The sequence below is a fragment of the Sinocyclocheilus rhinocerous genome, unplaced genomic scaffold (assembly GCF_001515625.1).
Source record: "Sinocyclocheilus rhinocerous isolate Xijiao unplaced genomic scaffold, SAMN03320098_v1.1 scaffold1283, whole genome shotgun sequence".
NCBI classification, from domain to species: domain Eukaryota; kingdom Metazoa; phylum Chordata; class Actinopteri; order Cypriniformes; family Cyprinidae; genus Sinocyclocheilus; species Sinocyclocheilus rhinocerous.
Window position 1 is genome coordinate 252,471 of NW_015642522.1, and position 20,408 is coordinate 272,878.

General features: G+C 35.5%; 2 protein-coding genes across 2 annotated transcripts; both read left to right on the top strand.

Moving 5' to 3' along the window:
• Positions 1–1,566: 1,566 nt before the first annotated feature.
• abhd14a (abhydrolase domain containing 14A) lies at positions 1,567–7,569 on the top strand. Its single transcript, XM_016572986.1, has 5 exons — positions 1,567–1,724; positions 2,067–2,344; positions 4,399–4,514; positions 4,612–4,847; positions 4,938–7,569. Exons 2-5 carry the CDS (start codon positions 2,070–2,072, stop codon positions 5,118–5,120), a joined length of 810 nt encoding a protein of 269 aa, XP_016428472.1. The 5' UTR covers positions 1,567–1,724; positions 2,067–2,069; the 3' UTR covers positions 5,121–7,569.
• Positions 7,570–8,896: 1,327 nt separating this feature from the next.
• Positions 8,897–20,248, top strand: LOC107756019 (hippocampus abundant transcript 1 protein). Its single transcript, XM_016572988.1, has 12 exons — positions 8,897–9,161; positions 11,068–11,163; positions 11,354–11,416; positions 11,495–11,622; positions 12,748–12,862; positions 12,948–13,166; positions 14,675–14,788; positions 14,937–15,008; positions 15,104–15,216; positions 15,393–15,490; positions 15,570–15,724; positions 17,813–20,248. Exons 1-12 carry the CDS (start codon positions 9,084–9,086, stop codon positions 18,017–18,019), a joined length of 1,458 nt encoding a protein of 485 aa, XP_016428474.1. The 5' UTR covers positions 8,897–9,083; the 3' UTR covers positions 18,020–20,248.
• Positions 20,249–20,408: the final 160 nt, after the last annotated feature.

Here is a 20,408-nt window from a genome sequence, read left to right on the forward strand (position 1 = left end):
TTGCCAATCAACCTCCTTATTAGACTGCAGATTTCCTGCAGGGATGGGCAGTATTTCAAATACATGTATTTGAAATACTATTTTGTATTTTGTATTTAAATACCTTTGGAAAAAGTCAAATGTATTTTGTATTTAAATACATTTAATCTTAGTATTTTTGTATTTAGTATTTTTGTATACTTGTTGATCCAGGACATCAGCAGTCTAATTAAGAGGTTGATTGGCAAAAAATATTTTTGTATTTTGAAAATACAACAATACTTAGCTTAAATGTATTTAAATACAAAATAGTATTTTGTATTTCAAATGCATGTATTTGAAATACTGCCCATCCCTGTCTGGGGTTTCATGACCCTTTAAAAGCAATCTCTTGCTTGTAATTTTGTAGTTTCACAGAGTAACTCCAGTAGAGTCCGAAAACATGTTGAAAAACTGGGGTTTGTTTTTTTTAAACTGGAATTTTTTGAAATTTTTGCTTCAAACATTGAAAAGTGATGAGACATTATTTAGGAATCTGTTTTAAACGTCGATTTCCCCTCATCTTCACTAGCTAGTTTACTTTTCCTCTAGTTTTTTCCAGCCCTTGGTTTCTAGGTCCTGCTCCACTTCTGAGGGGGTAGTCGACGGTGCCAAAGGGAACATTACGGGCTGGCAGCACAGAGAACGCCTTGTGTTATAACTCAAACCAGACATCCAGTCTCCTTTTATTCTCTCCCCCTCTTCTCGGACCCCCAGCGGGGCCTTTCCTCTGGGATCTTCCGTGTGTTTGCTGCTGTGTGAATAATACTGGAATCTGTGGCTCAGACTGTTGGGAATTGCACTGCAATATGGAATCCACATGTCTAAGCCAATACGTCATGGATACGATATTACACGCGGCTCTGCTGAACAATGGCACTTATTTTTCTCTTTATCTGACTAGAAAAGAAAGTAAAACTATGCCATGGCCTTGTTTTCTGTTGTCGTCACAATTGCTGTCCCTGTGATTTTATGTACCATAGTCAAGTAATAGTATCAAATGGTAATTCTTATTTAATAGCATTAAATCTATTAGTATTAGATGCTGATAGATAGATAGATAGATAGATAGATAGACAGACAGACAGACAGACAGACAGACAGAAAGAGAGAGAGAGAGAGGCAGACAGGCAGATAGATAGAGAGATAGATAGAGAGAGGCAGGCAGGCAGGCAGGCAGGCAGGCAGATAGATAGATAGCTAGCTAGATAGATAGATAGATAGATAGATATCGTTCCCCCAAAAAACATTTGCATTTGTTCACAAAAATTTTTTATTTTCTCGCTAAATATTCACCTGAGAATATTTCCCTGAGAAACTCCCCATTCACGCACAAAAGGTTTTGCTAGAGAACGAAATACTGAAATACAATTGTTCCTCAATTCTCTTTTTTCTTTCATCACCATGTTTCTTCAGAGGCTCGGTGGATTTCCAAATGTGTAGTAACATGTCTTATTATGATGAGATATAATTTCGCAACAATTCTAAAAGATTTCCAAGAAAGGACAAATTTACAACCACAGGAATGAGCGCGTCTCAAAAGAATCGGAACCATCGCACACGTTCACCCGTTTCCACACGGAACTGTTATTGTGTGTGACGCGTTAACGCTGCGCTACTGCCACTACATGCGAATTATGATCAGTCCCAAACTTTCAGACAGTCATCGATTATTGGATATTCACAGTATTTCGTATACTTTTTAGGTAAGTACAAAATGCACGACATAGCTGTCATGTTTTTGCGTTTATCGGCATCTTGGTTGCAGCTGCAAGCAGCACGTCTGCGCACTTTATTTTAACGACGCTATTTAGACTTTTATGCATCAACTTAAAATTAAAATTATGCATAGTTTGTTTTAATGTGCAAGTATTTATGTAATCAATCATACATTTGAGATGTTTTCGTTTTTTTTTTTTTTAAATGCCACGGGGTTAAAATGGAGTCTGGGGGTTTAATCTGCTGTGATTAATGGTTGTTCATTGTGTCAGTTTGTTAAACCGAGTGTGAATGTTTTATGTGCTGTAATTGAATGGGGTTTCACGCAGATTATGAATTTCTTCCGCAACCGTCTGGTGGTTTTGGGGCTGGTGTTGCTGGCCACAGTGCTGCTGTATCTGCTGCTGCCCTCCATGCGGCAGGGGAGCATGGAGCCGTCTCTGGAGGTGCAGCAGCGGATGGGCCTGATCGCCGCCTCTCCTCCGCCGCCGCCGCCGCCAAACAGCGTCAACATCACGGTCAGGACCGGACAGCTGCCCGGGGACCCGCCGCTCTTCTTCAGGGAGGCTCTGCCTGTGGACAGCGCTGGGCGACAGATAGTGCCCAGGTCAGGTTACTTCGTAATTTGAGTTTGATTCCATTATATAATGACTCTATTGGGAATAGATAGACATCAGTTTTGGCGCATTATTGGCACGTTCCAAATTTACATCATAAAGCTGTATAGAATTAAATCTGATTCGTTCTTCAGTTTGTACCCATTAAAAATCGAATTTACGTCTATGGGGCAAGGCATTGTACCAGCCCTTACAATAATTAACCATAGTTTTATTGTAGTAAAAGTGTAGTAACCATGTTTTTTTGGCATATTGATTACCATTTGTATGACCACAGTATTACTACAAATACCACGGTTAAACTATGGGTAGTATTGCAAAACCATGGTTAAAGGGTTAGTTCACCCAAAAATGAAAATTCTGTCATTAATTACTCACCTTCATGTCGTTCCAAACCCGTAAGACCTTGTTCATCTTCGGAACACAAATTAAGATATTTTTGATGAAATCTGAGTTATTTCTGATATTTTTGTTTTCTTTGCGCACAAAAAGTATTCTTGTAGCTTTGCAAAATTGAAGTCGAACCACTGATGTCACATGGACTGTTTTATCAATGTCTTTACTACGTTTGTGGTTCTGGGAACATTTCAGTTGTGTTGCTGTCTATGCAGGGTCAGAAAGCTCTCGGATTTCATCAAAAATTTCTTAATTTGTGTTCCGAAGATGAAGGTCTTACAGGTTTAGAACGACATGAGGGTGAGTAATTAATGACAGAATTTTTGGGTGAACTAACCCTTTAATTTGTGGTTACAATGGTTTAAATATTAACAATGTTTTTTGGTTTTATATGTAGTAAAACTTGGTAAAATGTTGTAAGGGAAAATACAACATTATAGCCTACATTTTAAAATGATCGAATAATCCTTTACTAATTTCTCTGCACAATTATATCCCATATCCACAATTATATCCCATCCCATATTGATTTAGAAAGATTTAACCTTGCATTCGCTTGCAGAACTTTTGCGTTCTCTTGCAAAATATTGCATTCCGAAGAAACTTTGCATTCGCTCGCAAATCTTTTGCCTTTTCTTGTAAAATATTGTGTTCACAGAGAAACTTTGCATTCTCTTGCAAAATATTGCGTTTCCCTGGAAATTTTGCCTTCGCTTGCACAACCTTGCAGAAACCTGCAAATATTGTCTAACCCTGAGAAACTTTGCATTCACTTGCAAAGCTTTTGTTTTCTCCCAAAATATTGCATTTTCCCAAGAAACTTTGCTTTCGCTTTCACAACTTTTTCAGTCTCTCGCCAAATATCGTGTTTCCCCAAGAAACTTTGCGCTTACTTGCAGAACTTTTGTGTTCTCTTGCAAAATATTGTGTTTGTCTCAAAATATAGTTTTCCCCCGAGAAACTCGGGCCCTTTTTCTCGCACAACTTTTTTATTCTCTCGTTTAATGTTGTGTTTAATGAGAAACCTTGTTTTTGCTTGTTACTTTTGGCTTCTCTTGCAAAATATTGTGTTCTCTTGCAAGATACTTTTTTAGAAAAAAAGAAAAATGCACAAAGAACTTGTATGGAGATTTTTCCATCTACAGATTTTTCCCTGACCTTCTTTTCTCTGTAAATTAAGGGTGCACACTTTTGCTGAAAAACACAATCACTACCTAGCAGTCAGATGTCCGTATGCACAAAGGCACAGATCCCTAAACAAAACCATATCTTCAGATTAAACTTTGTTTGTAGAAGCATTTTTTAAATTTGAACTAGCACCTCATGACTACGTTATGTACGAGAAGCTGCAAAAGACACAGGCGCAAGTGGAATGCAAAAAACATGGTGACATAAATTTTTAAGTAAATATAATGGGCGATATATTGCGTCGCCAAAAATTATTGAGGTCATGTACATATATTGCGCGATAAGTCGATATATTGATTATTGCGACAGGCCTAGGTAGGTGAACAGATAGACAGTGGTATTTTAATGAAAACTATGGTAACTATGGTAATTTTTGAACTTACCAAATTCTGCATACAAGTATTATGACCTATTCTTATATAACTGTACAGATTCAGCAACTTTATCTCCTCTCCATCAGGCTGCAGTTGGTGCTTCTTCATGGTCAGGCCTTCACCTCTAAAACTTGGGAGGAGTTGGGCACCCTCAGCCTGCTGGCTTCCAATGGGTACCAGGCCCTCGCTCTCGACCTGCCCGGTACTTATAATTCACTTTATTAATGTTCTTAAAATGCAGATTTTTATATGTTCAAAACATATAAAGCAGATCACTAAATCGTCTTGTTTCTTGTCAGGTTTTGGGAATTCTCCGGACTCAGAGTCGGTAAAGTCGGATCAGAGCCGCGTGGACCTGCTGAAGCGTTTTCTGGAGTCTCTGGGCGTGCGAGCACCGGTGTTACTGAGCCCGTCTATGAGCGGCCATTACGCCCTGCCGTTCCTCCAGAAACACAGCGCCCAGCTGCACGGCTTTGTGCCCATCGCCCCCGTGGGTACCCGCGGCATCACGCCACAGCAGTACCGCGACATCCAGGTGTCATATTTCTTTTCGATTCTTCTCACACTTAAGAATTCCTTGATTTTAATGCTCAGTTTTAATTCTCACTTCTCATCTGTATGACAGACTCCTACACTGGTCATATATGGAGAGTTAGACACCAATCTGGGCGCCCAATCCCATAAGAACCTGATTCAGCTGCCTCATCACACCGTGGTGAAGTTGGCAGGAGCGCGACATGCCTGTTACATGGACAAACCCCGCGAGTTCCACCGTGCTCTGCTCGACTTCCTAAGCAAACTTGAATGAGGGACCTAGAGAGTGAGAACGGGTCATACAAACATGTGAAAAAGACTTTGGAAGAGACTGCGTGAAGAAAAAGACAAGAAAATGATGAACAGGACTGCGGTGTAGCTGTAAAACCAGTCCTGAAACGTAACGCACACCTGAACGTTCTATCAGCCATCCACATCTGCTCACTCCTTATAATTTCCCTGCGTGCACCATCAAGAGATGAGATATTATAATACATCAAACTAACAAATCTTCTGCAGAGTTACTATAGTAACGCTTCTTTTGTAGATTGTAAACATCCTTTTATTTGACACTTTTGACACTGTTGCATGTAATGGCCCGTCTGAACGTTGTTACATTTTCCAGGCTGAGGGTTGTTCTGTAATGCTGTTCCCAGGATTTCCAGTCTGAGGAATGTTCCTGTAACAACACAATAGCCATGGTTTCCAGTCTGAGAGTTATTCGTAACACTGTTGCCATGGTTTCCTTTTTGAGAGTTGTTCTGTAACGCTGTTGCCAGGGATGTTCCTGTAACACAATTGCCATGGTTTGCAGTCTGAGGGATGTTCTGTAACGCTGTTGCCATGGTTTCTGGTCTAAGAGTTATTCCGTAATGCTGTTGCCATGATATCCTTTTAGAGAGTTGTTCTGTAACGCTGTTGCCAGGGATGTTCCTGTAACATAATTGCCATGGTTTCCAATCTGAGTTATTCCATAAAGCTGTTGCCATGGTTTCTGGTCTGACAGATGTTCCTGTAACATAGTTACAATGGTTTTCTTTCTGAGAGTTGTTCTGTAACTCTGTTGCCAGGGATGTTCCTGTAACACAATTGCCATGGTTTCCAGTCTGAGGGATGTTCTGTAACGCTGTTGCCATGGTTTCTGGTCTGACAGATGTTCCTGTAACATAGTTACAATGGTTTTCTTTCTGAGAGTTGCTCTGTAACTCTGTTGCCAGGGATGTTCCTGTAACACAATTGCCATGGTTTCCAATCTGAGAGATATTCCATAATGCTGTTGCTATGGTTTCAGGTCTGACAAATTTTCCTGTAACATAGTTACCATGGTTTCCTTTCTGAGAGTTGCTCTGTAATTCTGTTGCCAGGGATGTTAGTGTAACATAATTGCCATGGTTTCCAATCTGAGTTATTCCATAAAGCTGTTGCCATGGTTTCTGATCTGACACATTTACCTGTAACATAGTTTCCAGTCTGAGAATTATTCTTTAATGTAATTGCCATAGTTTCCATTCTGAGAGTTGTTCTGTAACGGATTTGTCATGGTTTCTTATCTTTGGGTTGTTCCCGTAAAATGGTTGCCATGGTTTCCAACCTGAGAAATGTTCCTGTAACTAATTTGCCATGGTTTTCTTTCTGAGGGATGTTCCTGTAACAAAATTGCCATGGTTTCCAGTCTGAGAGTTATTCTGTAATGCTGTTGCTATGGTTTACAGTCTGAAGCACGTTCCTGTAATTCAGTTGCCACGGCTTTCTTTCTGAGGGATGCACATTTAACACAATTGCCATGGTTTCCAGACTGACAGTTGTACCTATAACACAGTTGCCATGGTTTCTAGTCTGACAGTTGCTTTCAATAACATAGTTGCCATGGTTTCCATTCTGAGGATTGTTCTTGTAACACAGGTGCCATGTTTTTTGGTCTTTGCTGTTCCTATAATACAAAATTCATGGTTTCCTCTATGAGGGTTGTTTTTCTAATACCATTGTCATGGTTTTCTGTAACAACAAGAGTCACATAATGCCAAAAATCAGTGTCATGACTGTCATAACCCTCGGATACACTTGACATGTAACTGAATTCATCAATCCTACAAGAACATCTCAGAGAAGAAAACGGCATTTCTCATTTTTGGCACGTATTGGTTTGCCGTATCATCATGTGAAATCATGCAGAGTGTTCACACCAGCAGTTGGCGCATACATACATAATGTAGCATGTCAATGTGTGAATGGCTCAACACATGGTTTTAGAAGTGCAAAAATAAGAGAGATAAGTTGCAGCATTGGACGCCTGTCATGCCTGTAAATTCAGTTTTTCGTTATTAGTAGTTGTCAGACTCCTACTGGCAGTAGATTATTTCTTGCAATAAATAGAACATTTCCTGAGACTGCAGAGAAAAAAAAGTTCATTACATTACCACACCTAAAAATGGAGGTGTTCATTACATATTTATTATTTATTTCTTAAAGCTTCTACATGATAGAAACTGTAATGTGTGTGGTATTTATGTGCTGTGGTCTTTTGTTTTGTTTGTTTATAGCTTGTAAATATGAATATGTTTTAGAGGACTGTGAGGCACCTCTGCCCTGTAAATATTTCCAACATCACGAATCTTCAACCTGAAGGGATCTGTCATTGGGACTGAATTCATATTCTGGTGTGCATGGTACTGCAGAGTCATGAAACATGCTTTTCAATGCAAAATAAAGTTCATTAACATTAATGTTTTGCATTTGTGATTTAATGGACATGCACCACAAGGGACATCAAGTTACAACCAAAAAATTGTAAGGGGTCTATATTGTAAGTTCAAGTGCACTAAATTAAGTCAGTTTATTTATCAAAATATGCAAATATGAACTAAACCACAAAATAAACTTCATTCTGTAAAATGAGTATAATGAACTATGCAAAAAGCATTTCAATCACTTTACTGAATACTAGCCGGATAATAAATAAATGAGTATTACCTAACAATCCATCTGTTTTCAAATCCACATCATATGAATATCAGGACATTGATGTCTGTCAAAAAATAATGTGCACAATACACAGCAGAACGTACGAGAAGCAGGAGTCCAAACACCTCCAGCATGTTTTATAATGCCCAAAAATCAAAATTACTTAGCCCTCACGCATGATATCTTGTCTGTCAAAAACTTAGGGTGGCTGTCAGTTGGAATATTAGAACAAAAACATTAACATAACACTCACAGGCATCAATCACTTCACTGAATACTTGCCGGATAATAAATAAATTATTATTTATTACCTAACAATCCATCTGTTTTCAAATCCACATCATATGAATATTATGACATTGATGTCTGTCAGTGTCAAAATAATGTGCACAATACACAGCTGAACTTTTGAGAAGCAGGGGTCCAGGGAGTACACGCACTGCATGGAAATCCCACACTAACGGATGTTTTGACTAAAGCAGAAAATGGCAGTCTGAGTGGTTGTCTGTCATGTTGTCTGTCAGAGACCGTAACATACCTAATACATAATGCATGTGAGTATAAATTTGTCCTTGACTTGCTGAAATTGACAGGCATTTTTATAAAATGTAATTTTATCACTATCTTCTCAATTGTTTAAAAGATCAAGGCAATAATCAAAGTTTGACAAAATGTTGTATAGTTTTGCAATAAAAGATTATACATTTTTAAAAATTTGTTACATTTATTTACCCCTTTGCAGACTTTGAGCTATATATACACACATGTAATAGTAGTAATAGTGGTATAATTATTATAATAGTATTATAATTATAGTATTATTATTATCATAGAGTCATTTCTGTGAACTTCAAAGAAAATAAAAAAGAGAAATGATCAAATCAAGTTTAAAAAGCTATAGGAAAAAGAAAAGTTAACATGGAAATGCTTATATAATAAATATAGACTTTAATACACTTTACTTTTTAAGAATACTGGAAAAAGCAAGAAGGTATTTTAATTACTCTAAACTCGTGTTTTGACCACGTGTGCGCACAGTGTGTGGGCGTGGCCAGGCGGAATCGAATGATGCTGACGTCATGACGCACACCATGCGTCTCTCTTCGGGAAGATGGCTGCTGTGTACATGATGCGAAACTGAATGGACGGAAAACAGCCCGAAATTGCTGAAAATCCCCCCTCTTCCCTCCTCTGTATCCCACTCCACGTCCACACATATGCGTTTGCGTGAAAACGAAGCCGATTTTAACCTAGTGTGAAGAACTAGGATGATAATATGACCCAGAAAAAGAAGAAGCGAGTGAATCGCAGTTTGTTACTGGCGAAGAAGATCATCATCAAGGATGGAGGAACGGTGAGTGTCTGCTGGATTCAAACACAACAAACACTCACAAACATCTCAGATAAGAAAGTTTAAGTCTTAAATAGACGTATACAGAAGTATTATGTTAATGTTTGAAGCGAGCACACATTTGAAGAGTGTAACTGACATTCAATGCTGTAAACATCAGCATTTACTTCCTGTAATGAGTAATAAATCACATCAGTACATCAATCTGAAAAATATAGGTGGTTTTATTAATGCACAGGTGGTTTGATGACACATTAGATGGGTTTAAAGCTGTTATTACTCATGGCTGTAAATATAATAAATTCTCCTGTTTGTAATCATACAAAACACATAGGGAAAAACTTTAAATATTTATATAACTTACTTTACTATTATGGTGACATTCAAACAAAACAGTATAAACATTTATTAGTATTGCTAAACCTAGTTTTACCTTTTTTTTTATGGTAGTAAACCAGTACCGTGATAAATATCAAAGTACAATGTTATTATCATCTTATGTTATCATTATACTGCCGTAGTTTTGATTTGTAAGAGTAGATATGCGAAACTTAATATCTGTGATTTGAGTATATAGTCTGTCAGACAACTCATAATAATCGTGTCTAAGTTTACAAGGTTTGGATATCTGAATGAATTTGTCATGAAATGTACCTCTTGAATATCCTGAAAATAATGTTATATACTTTATATTTATTAATTTGTTGAATTAGCTTTTAAATTTAAAATTCAGTACATAGTATTTGTATTAATTTTGTTAATCCCTTTTGTCATTTTTAATAGTTTTTGTGTAAAATTTTCAGCTTTAGTAATTTTTGTATTATATTTCAGTTAGTCCTCAATGCAACCTTTCAAATTTTTTAAGTTTTAGTACTTTAGTTATGTGCTTTAGCTATTTTTACATTTCTATTTAGCTTAATTTCACTTTTTGTACTTCATCGTATTTCAGTTAATTGCCAAGGCAATATTTTAAATTTTTGTTTAAGTTTTAATAATTTTCTTATGTGCTTTTGTCATATTTATCTTGTTTATATATATATATATATATATATATATATATAGTTAGCTTTAATTTATTTTTATTTCTCTTTAGTTTTAGTTATTTTAGTACTTCAGCTTATTTTACTTCGGTTGAATTTCCGTTTAAGTTTTTCATTTCATTTGACTTATTTTATCTCTATTTCGATTACTGAAAACTATTTTTTTATAGTTTCCATTAACAATAACAATTCTGCCTCAAAACAGCCATTTCTTTACAAATAAACCATTGATAATAAATATTTCAATGGTCAGTAATTTGTCTAAAATGCTTTAAACTCAAATAAGCTCCTCCCATTTGTAAATGAGGTCAGTCCCATTGAGTCGCAGATCATTGCTTTAAATTTTCATCTTCTCACCAGAAACGACTGCCTTTTTCCCATGACAGAAGCAGACATGTTATCAAATGTCCTGCTCACTGGCTGTCATTGTAGGTTGTAATAGGGCTGAATTTGAACCTAGTTACCCGGGTTCCTCTTTGGGTGTGTTTTATCTTGCCTGCAGCACAAAATAAGCCAGAATCTGCAGTGGTCGGCACTCAAAAAACAGGTGCATGAAAAGGTCACGAAAACATCTAATGCTCTATTTTGATAGATTAGGCCCCAAACAGTCCTGGGGGCTGTTTCATAAAACAAGTTTACCAAACAATCCAGGCTTATTTCAGTTAGTCTGACTTATTTTGAACCACATCAATTGACAATAAGTCAGACTAACTTAAATAAACCTGGCTTATTTGGTAAACTTGTTTTATGAAACGGGCCCTTGATCATGTCATCTCAGTGTCAAAACCAAAACAAAGCTTTAAAGGATGTGTAATAATACTGGTTTGTTTCTTCACCGTGGTTGACGTCTCTGGCTCTTCTCTCTCCAGCCTCAAGGCTTTGGCTCCCCCAGTGTTTATCATGCCGTCATCGTCATATTTCTGGAGTTCTTCGCTTGGGGTTTGCTGACTGCACCTACTTTGGGAGTAAGTTGTGGTTGTTTTTGTGTTAAATCGAGATATTATCTTCATATCCGGTGTCGTTTATTTCATGTTACGGGTGTTAGAAACCCATTGTATGCCTCTGTTGTTATATTGCGTGATATGATCATGCAGTTCGAGATACCCTTGCATGGGCGTCATAACCGATGCTGTTTTGTGTCTCATGTGTCTGCAGGCTCTTCATGAAACATTCCCGAAACACACGTTTCTCATGAACGGCTTGGTTCAGGGGGTCAAGGTATCATCTGTAACATCATAATGTTTACGTCCTGATAATCCAGTTCATGATTCATTAATGCCGTGTTTTCGTTCGCAGGGCCTGCTGTCGTTTTTAAGCGCTCCTCTGATTGGTGCTCTGTCAGACGTGTGGGGAAGGAAGTCGTTTCTTTTACTCACCGTGTTCTTCACATGTGCACCAATTCCTTTATTGAAGATCAGCCCATGGTACATTGTGTTTCTTTTTTTTTGGACACAAAATAAAAGATAATGTAGGTTTATTTTTATGAAATTTAGAATCTGAAATTTCAATTGAAAAGAAACGTAATTTTAATTTAATGTACGTTTTATTTTGTTTTTAAATTAAAATTTTAATTTAATGTTTAAGTTTACGTGATTTGGATGTCTGAATGTATTTATCATGAAATGCATCTTTTGAATGCCCTGAAAAAAGTGTTTATTTAGTATTATTTATATACTATTATAATGTTTATTAATACTTTGAATTGGCTTTAATTTTCATATTTTCAGTGTCAACTTTTTAGTAGAGTAGTTACATGCGTTTGTAATTTTTTGGATTATTTTTTAATAAATTAAATGTAGGTTAAATTTATTTTTATTTAATAGATTTATTATTTAATAGATTTTTTTGTCATTATTTTATGTTTGTTTTTATTATTTTTTAGTCCTTTCAGTATTTGATTTAATATTAATTTAATATTTAATGTGCCATTTTAATTAATCTTCAATTTTAAAGAGTTATGTTTTGTTTTTATCTTAATTTAAAAAGAAGCCAGTGAGATGTACACAAGTTATGAGTTTTCAAAAATATATATTATTTTCCGTGTCCATTGTATATTTTTTAATATTTTGAATTAGTTTTCTGCATTTACAGTTTGAAATATTAATAGTTTAGTTGCGTGCTTTTGTCATTTAAAAATATTTCAATTGTTTTAATTTTTTATTTCATTATTTAAATTTTTTTTAATTTTAGCATTTAATTTAATATTAACCTAATATTTAGTTTATCATTTTAATTAATCTTCATTTTTTAAAATGTATTATTTGTTTTTTTTCTTAATAAAAAAAAGCAAATTAGATGTGCACAAAGTTGATTTAGTTTTTATTTTTCGTATTATTTTGTGTCTAGTGTCAAAATAAAATTACAATGAATAAATCTAAACCAAAATAAAAAAATAAATTATTGTTATATAATATACTGATTAGAATATTGATTAGAAGCTGATACAGATCATCTCAAAAATCCCAAATATCAGTCTCACCGATATATCGGTTTGTTTCTATTTTGTAATACACATGCACGTCTTGAATCACATGCATGTTGTGTTTCAGGTGGTACTTTGCCGTTATCTCTGTATCTGGAGTGTTTGCCGTTACCTTCTCAGTTATATTCGCCTATGTTGCCGACATCACCCAAGAGCATGAGCGCATTATGGCTTACGGCATGGTACGTCTAACCCATCAACACGTCGTCATCATCTCTCTTTTTGCTGCTTTGTTTTGTATTAACGTCTCTGTTCTTCCTCCAAAAGGTGTCGGCCACGTTTGCGGCGAGTCTGGTGATCAGCCCGGCCATCGGCGCATATCTGAGTCAGGTGTATGGAGACAGTCTGGTAGTAGTTCTAGCTTCGGCCATCGCTATGCTGGACATCTGCTTTATCCTGGTGGCCGTGCCCGAATCGCTGCCGGAAAAGATGAGACCGGCGTCCTGGGGCGCCCCAATCTCATGGGAACAAGCAGACCCCTTCGCTGTAAGTAGATTTGACCTTTTTGAGCTTGTTTAAAATGAATAATCTACCAAATAATCGGTTTTATTAAATTAACTGCATTGCAAATATAGTAACTTGAGCGTGAGTGTTGGATGGAAATGTGCATTTTAAAAACAGAGGACGCCACTTCGCTCATATCCTGTGTGGTTTTCGGTAGAGAAGCGTTTTAACGCCCATTTCCCCTCGACAGCATAATGGAGTTTTCTGGACGCATGTCATATAAGGCTGTTTTCACACGTGGTTTGTTCTAAAGAGTTCCTCTGAAGTCTGTTCAGAGTTTCCCACGAGATTATTCTTGGTTTTGATTGGTTAATGCAGTCCTGCCAAACTTAGAAGTCACATTTTAAGATTTGCTGTTGCGCATGTGGGCTCAAAGCACATAAACAAATGCAAAGCGAAAGATCTCAGATAGAGTTAGTACAGCATGTTTATGTGCCGTACCCTTTAGGGTTTTTATTATGATTTTTTAAAATCTTGTAATAACATATACATATATAGAATTTTTCATTTTAATGTTAAAGTTTGCAAGGATATCTGAATGTATTTGTCATGAAATGCTTCTCTTTTAATATTATTTATATACTGATAATATTTAATTATAATCTAATTTAATTATAATTATTATAGTCTTAGTAATTTTTACGTGTAAATTTTATTAGTTTTTTGTGTAAATGTCTATTTTGCAATTTTATAACCTTTAGTTGTTACATTTTTTATTAATTTATATACCTCAAATATTTATTAATAGTGTAGTCAAGTTTATTAATTATTTTTGTATTAATTTTATGATGTAATAATTAATTGATTTTTTCATCTCAAACTGCATCAGTACAGCACATTGTGTGCAATATTTTTATAAATAGAGATGTGTATAGTAAAATTCTAACCAATGCAATTTTTTATGTTATTATATTTTATTGAGCAATGAACTAATAAATGACTGATATTAAAATTGTAGAAATTTGTAAATAAATTTAAAACACTAAAAACTAAAACCAGTATTTTTTAAATACATTGCATTTTAAAAGATTACTTTGACAGTGTTACGAAATTCTTAAGAATCATTTTAAATGCTAAATGTGTTAGATGTAAAAAAATATGAGTACAATTCTGTTTCACAAATATCCAATAACCACATTACATTTTAAAAAATGTTTGATGCATTTAAAAAAGTCTTATATGTACACAGATTTTCTCTACAGTTGGATGGGTCAAGACTCATTGGTTCCGCTCAGCTAATTTTTCATAGGACCATTGATACGAGTAACAAGATTGTAAAATTGATGAGGTTTTATTCTCTGAAAAAAGTTTCATATCTGAAAGAATTGTTTGGTGAAATAAAACATTTCCTGAGAAGTCAAAACAGAATAAAGTCGTAAAACTATTTGCAAGATTTAAACAGAACTGTTCATAGAGCTGTTGTTAAATCAAGACGAGTGTTACATTCACACACAGCTTGGTTATAGACGTCAATATCTTTCTCTCTGCAGTCTTTGAGGAAAGTAGGCCAGGACTCGACGGTTCTGCTCATCTGTATAACAGTGTTCCTGTCGTATCTGCCTGAGGCTGGGCAATACTCCAGCTTCTTCCTCTATCTTCAACAGGTACGGCAAGGGAGAGATTTCATTTATCTCTGTGGTTAATCTTTAACTCGCTGTTTAATGAATTGTGCTTACTGGGTCAAGTCTGGTTTATCGAAATCCTGTTAGCAAACGGGACCGTAAAGATTTATTGTTTTATCCTCTTATGCAGATAATGGGATTTTCACCTGAAAGTGTCGCAGCTTTCATCGCTGTCCTAGGATTGCTGTCTATTGTTGCACAGGTCAGTATTTTCCTGTTAAATACAAACTAATAAAGGACGTTACCTCATTCGTTTTTAATGTGGAGTATGTCAATTGTGGCTTTTTCCATCTACAGACTGTAGTATTAAGTTTACTAATGCGTTCCATCGGGAACAAGAACACAATTTTGCTGGGACTGGGATTTCAGATTCTGCAACTCGCCTGGTACGGGTTCGGATCGGAGCCTTGGTAAGACCGAAAGCCTAGGTTTTCATTTCTAAAATTGATCTAAATAAAGAGAAAAATTAAAAACAGGAATATTAAAAAAAAAAAATTTTTTTGGTTGAACTGTAGCTTTAAGAATAATGTAACAACTAATGAGTCTTTACTAATGAAATGTCCAACGCATCGTTTCCGATCTCCAGGATGATGTGGGCAGCTGGAGCTGTTGCCGCCATGTCTAGTATCACTTTCCCTGCTGTTAGCGCCCTGATTTCCCGCACAGCTGATCCCGATCAACAAGGTTGGTTTTCCTGAGTTATATGATGTTACAGATGCAGGGTTATTCTTTAAGGCTGACTGTAAAGCTCTTGTTTCTGTAGGTGTGGGTCAGGGTATGATTACGGGAATCCGTGGGCTGTGTAACGGTTTGGGTCCGGCTCTCTATGGTTTCATCTTCTACATCTTTCATGTCGAGTTGGACCAAGTTCCAGAGAAAGAACCGGATGTAACGCATCACCATGATCACCACCAACAGGTAAGTCACCGCACGTTGTTGAATTTAACTGAACCATGCTGATTGCTGTTTACTGACAATTTAGGTTTGTTTTAATGGATAAATTAGTTTTTAATAATAGACACTAAAGTTTTGTTAAAACGCTGAAAGCTGATGCCACTAAACATTGAAGTATAAAATATTTGCGAAGATTTTTCATGACATTGCATAATGCAACCTAGCCTTTACAAGCCAAGCGGAAACAATTTGTTTTAAATCGTTCGCAAAACCACTTGCTAGAATTTAAGCAGAGTAAGTTTGTTGTTAATTGTTTGTAGAACTATTCGTAAGAACGAGTAGATACAATTTGTGTAAATTGTCCATAAAATTATAAAAAGTTGTTCGTAGAATTTTTTAAAAGTCTAGTAGAATATATTTAAAACTATTTCCAAGAATTCGAACAGAATGAGTTTTTTTTGGTAATTGTTCATAGATCTATTCGTAATAATCTGAGCAGAACCAGTTTGTGTAAACTTTGTAAAATTGCAGAATTTGTAAATTGCTCGTAGAACAATTCTTAAGAAATCAAAGCGCAGTGTAAATTTAAATAGGTCATAAAACTATTTGCAGAAATTTAAGCTGAACGAGTATGTTGGGAATTGTTCGTAGAAGCATTCTTAAGAAATTGAGCAGAACCAATTTGTATTCATACTACGTAAAATTTGAGAATTTTTGTTTTCTGAAAAAAGAAAAAAAAAATACCTGAAGGAATTTTTTGGTACCAATTTGTAAATTAATAATAGACACTAAAGTTTTGTTAAAATGCTGAAAGCTGATGCCACTAAACATTGAAGTATAAAATATTTGCGAAGATCTTTCATGACATTGCATACATTTTTGATTGAAAAAAACTCAACCTAGCCTTTACAAGCCAAGCGGAAACGCTGAAAGCTGATGCCACTAAACATTGAAGTATAAAATATTTGCGAAGATTTTTCATGACATTGCATAATGCAACCTAGCCTTTACAAGCCAAGCGGAAACAATTTGTTTTAAATCGTTCGCAAAACCACTTGCTAGAATTTAAGCAGAGTAAGTTTGTTGTTAATTGTTTGTAGAACTATTCGTAAGAACGAGTAGATACAATTTGTGTAAATTGTCCATAAAATTATAAAAAGTTGTTCGTAGAATTTTTTAAAAGTCTAGTAGAATATATTTAAAACTATTTCCAAGAATTCGAACAGAATGAGTTTTTTTTTGGTAATTGTTCATAGATCTATTCGTAATAATCTGAGCAGAACCAGTTTGTGTAAACTTTGTAAAATTGCAGAATTTGTAAATTGCTCGTAGAACAATTCTTAAGAAATCAAAGCGCAGTGTAAATTTAAATAGGTCATAAAACTATTTGCAGAAATTTAAGCTGAACGAGTATGTTGGGAATTGTTCGTAGAAGCATTCTTAAGAAATTGAGCAGAACCAATTTGTATTCATACTACGTAAAATTTGAGAATTTTTGTTTTCTGAAAAAAGAAAAAAAAAATACCTGAAGGAATTTTTTGGTACCAATTTGTAAATTGCTTGTAAAACAATTCTTAAGTGGAAGCAGAGTAAACTTGATTAGTTTAAAACTATTTGCAAAAACTTAAGCAAGATGAGTTTGTTCGTAAAAACATTTGTAAAAATTTCAGCTGAGAACCAATTTTTGTAAAATGTTTGTAAAATTGCAGAACTTTTTTATTCGGTGAAAATGTGAAAGTGTTCAGTACCAATTTTTTAATTGCTTGTAAAACAATTCCAGGCAGAATTAATTTAAATCATTCTTAAAAATATATGCTAGAATTCAAACAGATCTAATGTGTGTAAATTGTTGATAAAATTCCAGAATTTTTGGTATCCAAGCAATTCAAAACTCAGTCTAGCCTCCGTATGTAAAAATGAATGAATTATCACAGTAGAATGTTTTTTCAGTAGGTTGAAAGAGTTTATAGAGATGCATTTTAAAAAGTCATTGCGTATAGTTTAGTTTCGAAAATTTGTATCTGAATAGGCCTTCACTGTAGACTGTAGTTTTTGGAAAGGTTTTTTACTTTTGTGTTAATCGTGTTCCCACGCCATGTGTTCCCCTTACAGAGTTCAATAATCCCAGGACCGCCGTTCCTCTTCGGCGCATGTTCTGTGCTGCTGGCGCTCCTGGTGGCACTTTTCATTCCTGAACACCCCCATATGGGCGCTCGTGCGGGCAGCTGGAAGAAGCACACGTCACCCCATGGCCACCCGCACAGTCCCCACCCACCCGGAGAGGCCAAAGAGCCTCTCCTACAGGACACTAACGTGTGATTGGGAGTTTCGATGTGGCTGAATTGGCCACGCCCCCTACTCCCCATTGAGGAACGAACTGCGCATGGAGGCTGTTGTCATGTATTGAAACGTAAAGCTATATCGGAGGCACGGTCAGTCTTGCACCTAGAGCTCTACCTTTCTGCAGAGTTTCGTCTAATATGAAACTTATGAACTTGATAATTAAGGTTAATGGAAATTACAGACAGGAAGGAAAGTCTCCATGATTAAGACTGGGCGTCCCTGCTGAATCACCAATAGAGCACCACTCTTTTTTTTTTAAAGAAATGTATATAGAAGAACATATATTTAACAATGGTTCTGTCCAAAGGCGCTATTGCAATGGCTTGTATTTATTATTATTTTTATTTGTTTTTTTTGTGCCTTTTTTCTTTCCTTTTTTGTTGCTCTGTTTTGACTGTCTAGACTCTAGATCTTCATTACCATAGTTCACTCAGGGACATTATCCGGGTCAGGAATGTTTCAGAACACAGTGTGTTCCCCTTATCGGAAGGGCCTAGCGACGACATACAAATAACAAAATCCATTCATGAAACGCAAGCAGATTGAATTTGTGTAAATCGCTCGTGAAACTTTTCGCAAGAATTTATATTGAACAAACTTATGTAACTCATTCGTAAAACCATTTGAGTCGAAAAATGGTGTCAATCATTCCTTAAACCGTTTTGCAAGAATTCGCGGAGAACACATTTATGCAAGTCATTCGTTAGCCGTTCGTAAGAATATCAGCTAAAAGCATTTGTGTGAATTGTTCATAAAATTGCTTTCAAATTTTTGAGTGGAACGAATATAGGTAAAGCATTCACAAAACTGTTTACTAGATTAAGTAGAACAAATTTGAGTAACTCATTCGTAAAACCAATCATAAGAATTTGAGTCAAAAAATGGTGTAAATCTTTTCCTAAAACTATTTCCAAGGATTTACCTAGAACAAAGTTATGCAAGTCATTCGCAAAAGTTTCTAATTGTGTTTGGGTTAATCGTTCGTAAAATTACTTGTGAGGTTTTGAGTGGAACGAATTTGCATAACTCATTCGTAAAACCATTCATAATAATTTGAGATGGAAAAAAAATGGTTTAATTCGTTTCCTACAACTATTTGCATGAATTTGTTCTACACAATTCATTTGGAAAATTACTTCGTAAAACCATATGTAAGAATTCGTGCTAAACAAATTTATGCAAATTGTTGGTAAAACTATTTACGAGACCAGAATTTTGAAGTAGAAATTGTTTATGTAATTATAAGAATTTAAGCAGAGCGATTTTCGTAAATCATTCATAAAACTTTTGGTGAAAATCATGAAATATTTCGTTCTTGAGGCCCAGTGACATTACTAAATGTAGTGGTTTTGCTATAAATGTGCTGCGTTCATGAGATCACAAGTTTGTTAGGGAACATAACATAATTTTATGGATTTCTAATGCTTTGACATGAATGGCCTTAACTGACAGTTCGGTTTCAGACTTCGACAAACGGACGTCGCAATGGAATGATTGTTGTGCAGCTTCAAAGTTCCTTTTCGTTTTCTGCTCATGTTCAAGCTGAAGCCTGTTTTCTTTATACCACTTAGAATCAATGGTGCCTTTTCCCAGCTTAAATTGTGTTGTTGATGGAAACTGGCGAATTTAAGTGACGCACGAGACTCGAGATCTGACCAGTGTCAGACTTACGCAACTGAACAGTCTTACGTAAAATAACGGTAGAGCTGACTCTAGATCAGTAGTGAAACCGAAATGCGTGACGCGTCTTTTGTTTGTCTGGATTCGCTTTTGGCCTTGTGTAGAAACATTTTTATAAAAAATATGAACGTTTACACAAAACACCGCATATGCCAACTGACAGAAGTACATTGAGAAACAGGAGGTGAAATTTGCCAGTGGCCTTTCTATATTTTTTGTTTTCATAAAGACAGATGAATGGCTCATTTTAAGATTTGACATTTGACCAAATGTATGGATATTTTATTGACGCAAGACAGGCGAGTTAATCTGTAATATTAGTTGTGTGCTTTGGATATTTATGAGATGATTTCCTGTAAAATATTTCCTTCGTCTCAGAATACAGTGAGGTTTTTTTTTACATTCTGTGGTTCTGTTGTGCCGTCATTATAAATTTTAAACATGGTGTATTTTTTTCCCCGAACAATGTAAATATGTCAAAGTATCTAAACATACATTTCAATAAAATGTAAATATTTTGATGTATGTGCGATCATGTTGGTTGTTTTTATACTTTTAGCTACACTGTAAAAAGACGAACAATTTTTCAAACGGCATTAGATTTTATTTACGTTTGTCCTAAAATTGTGCTACTGATGAACAAGCAGCCAAACTGCAATCCATGATAAACAGATTCCAAAATTTA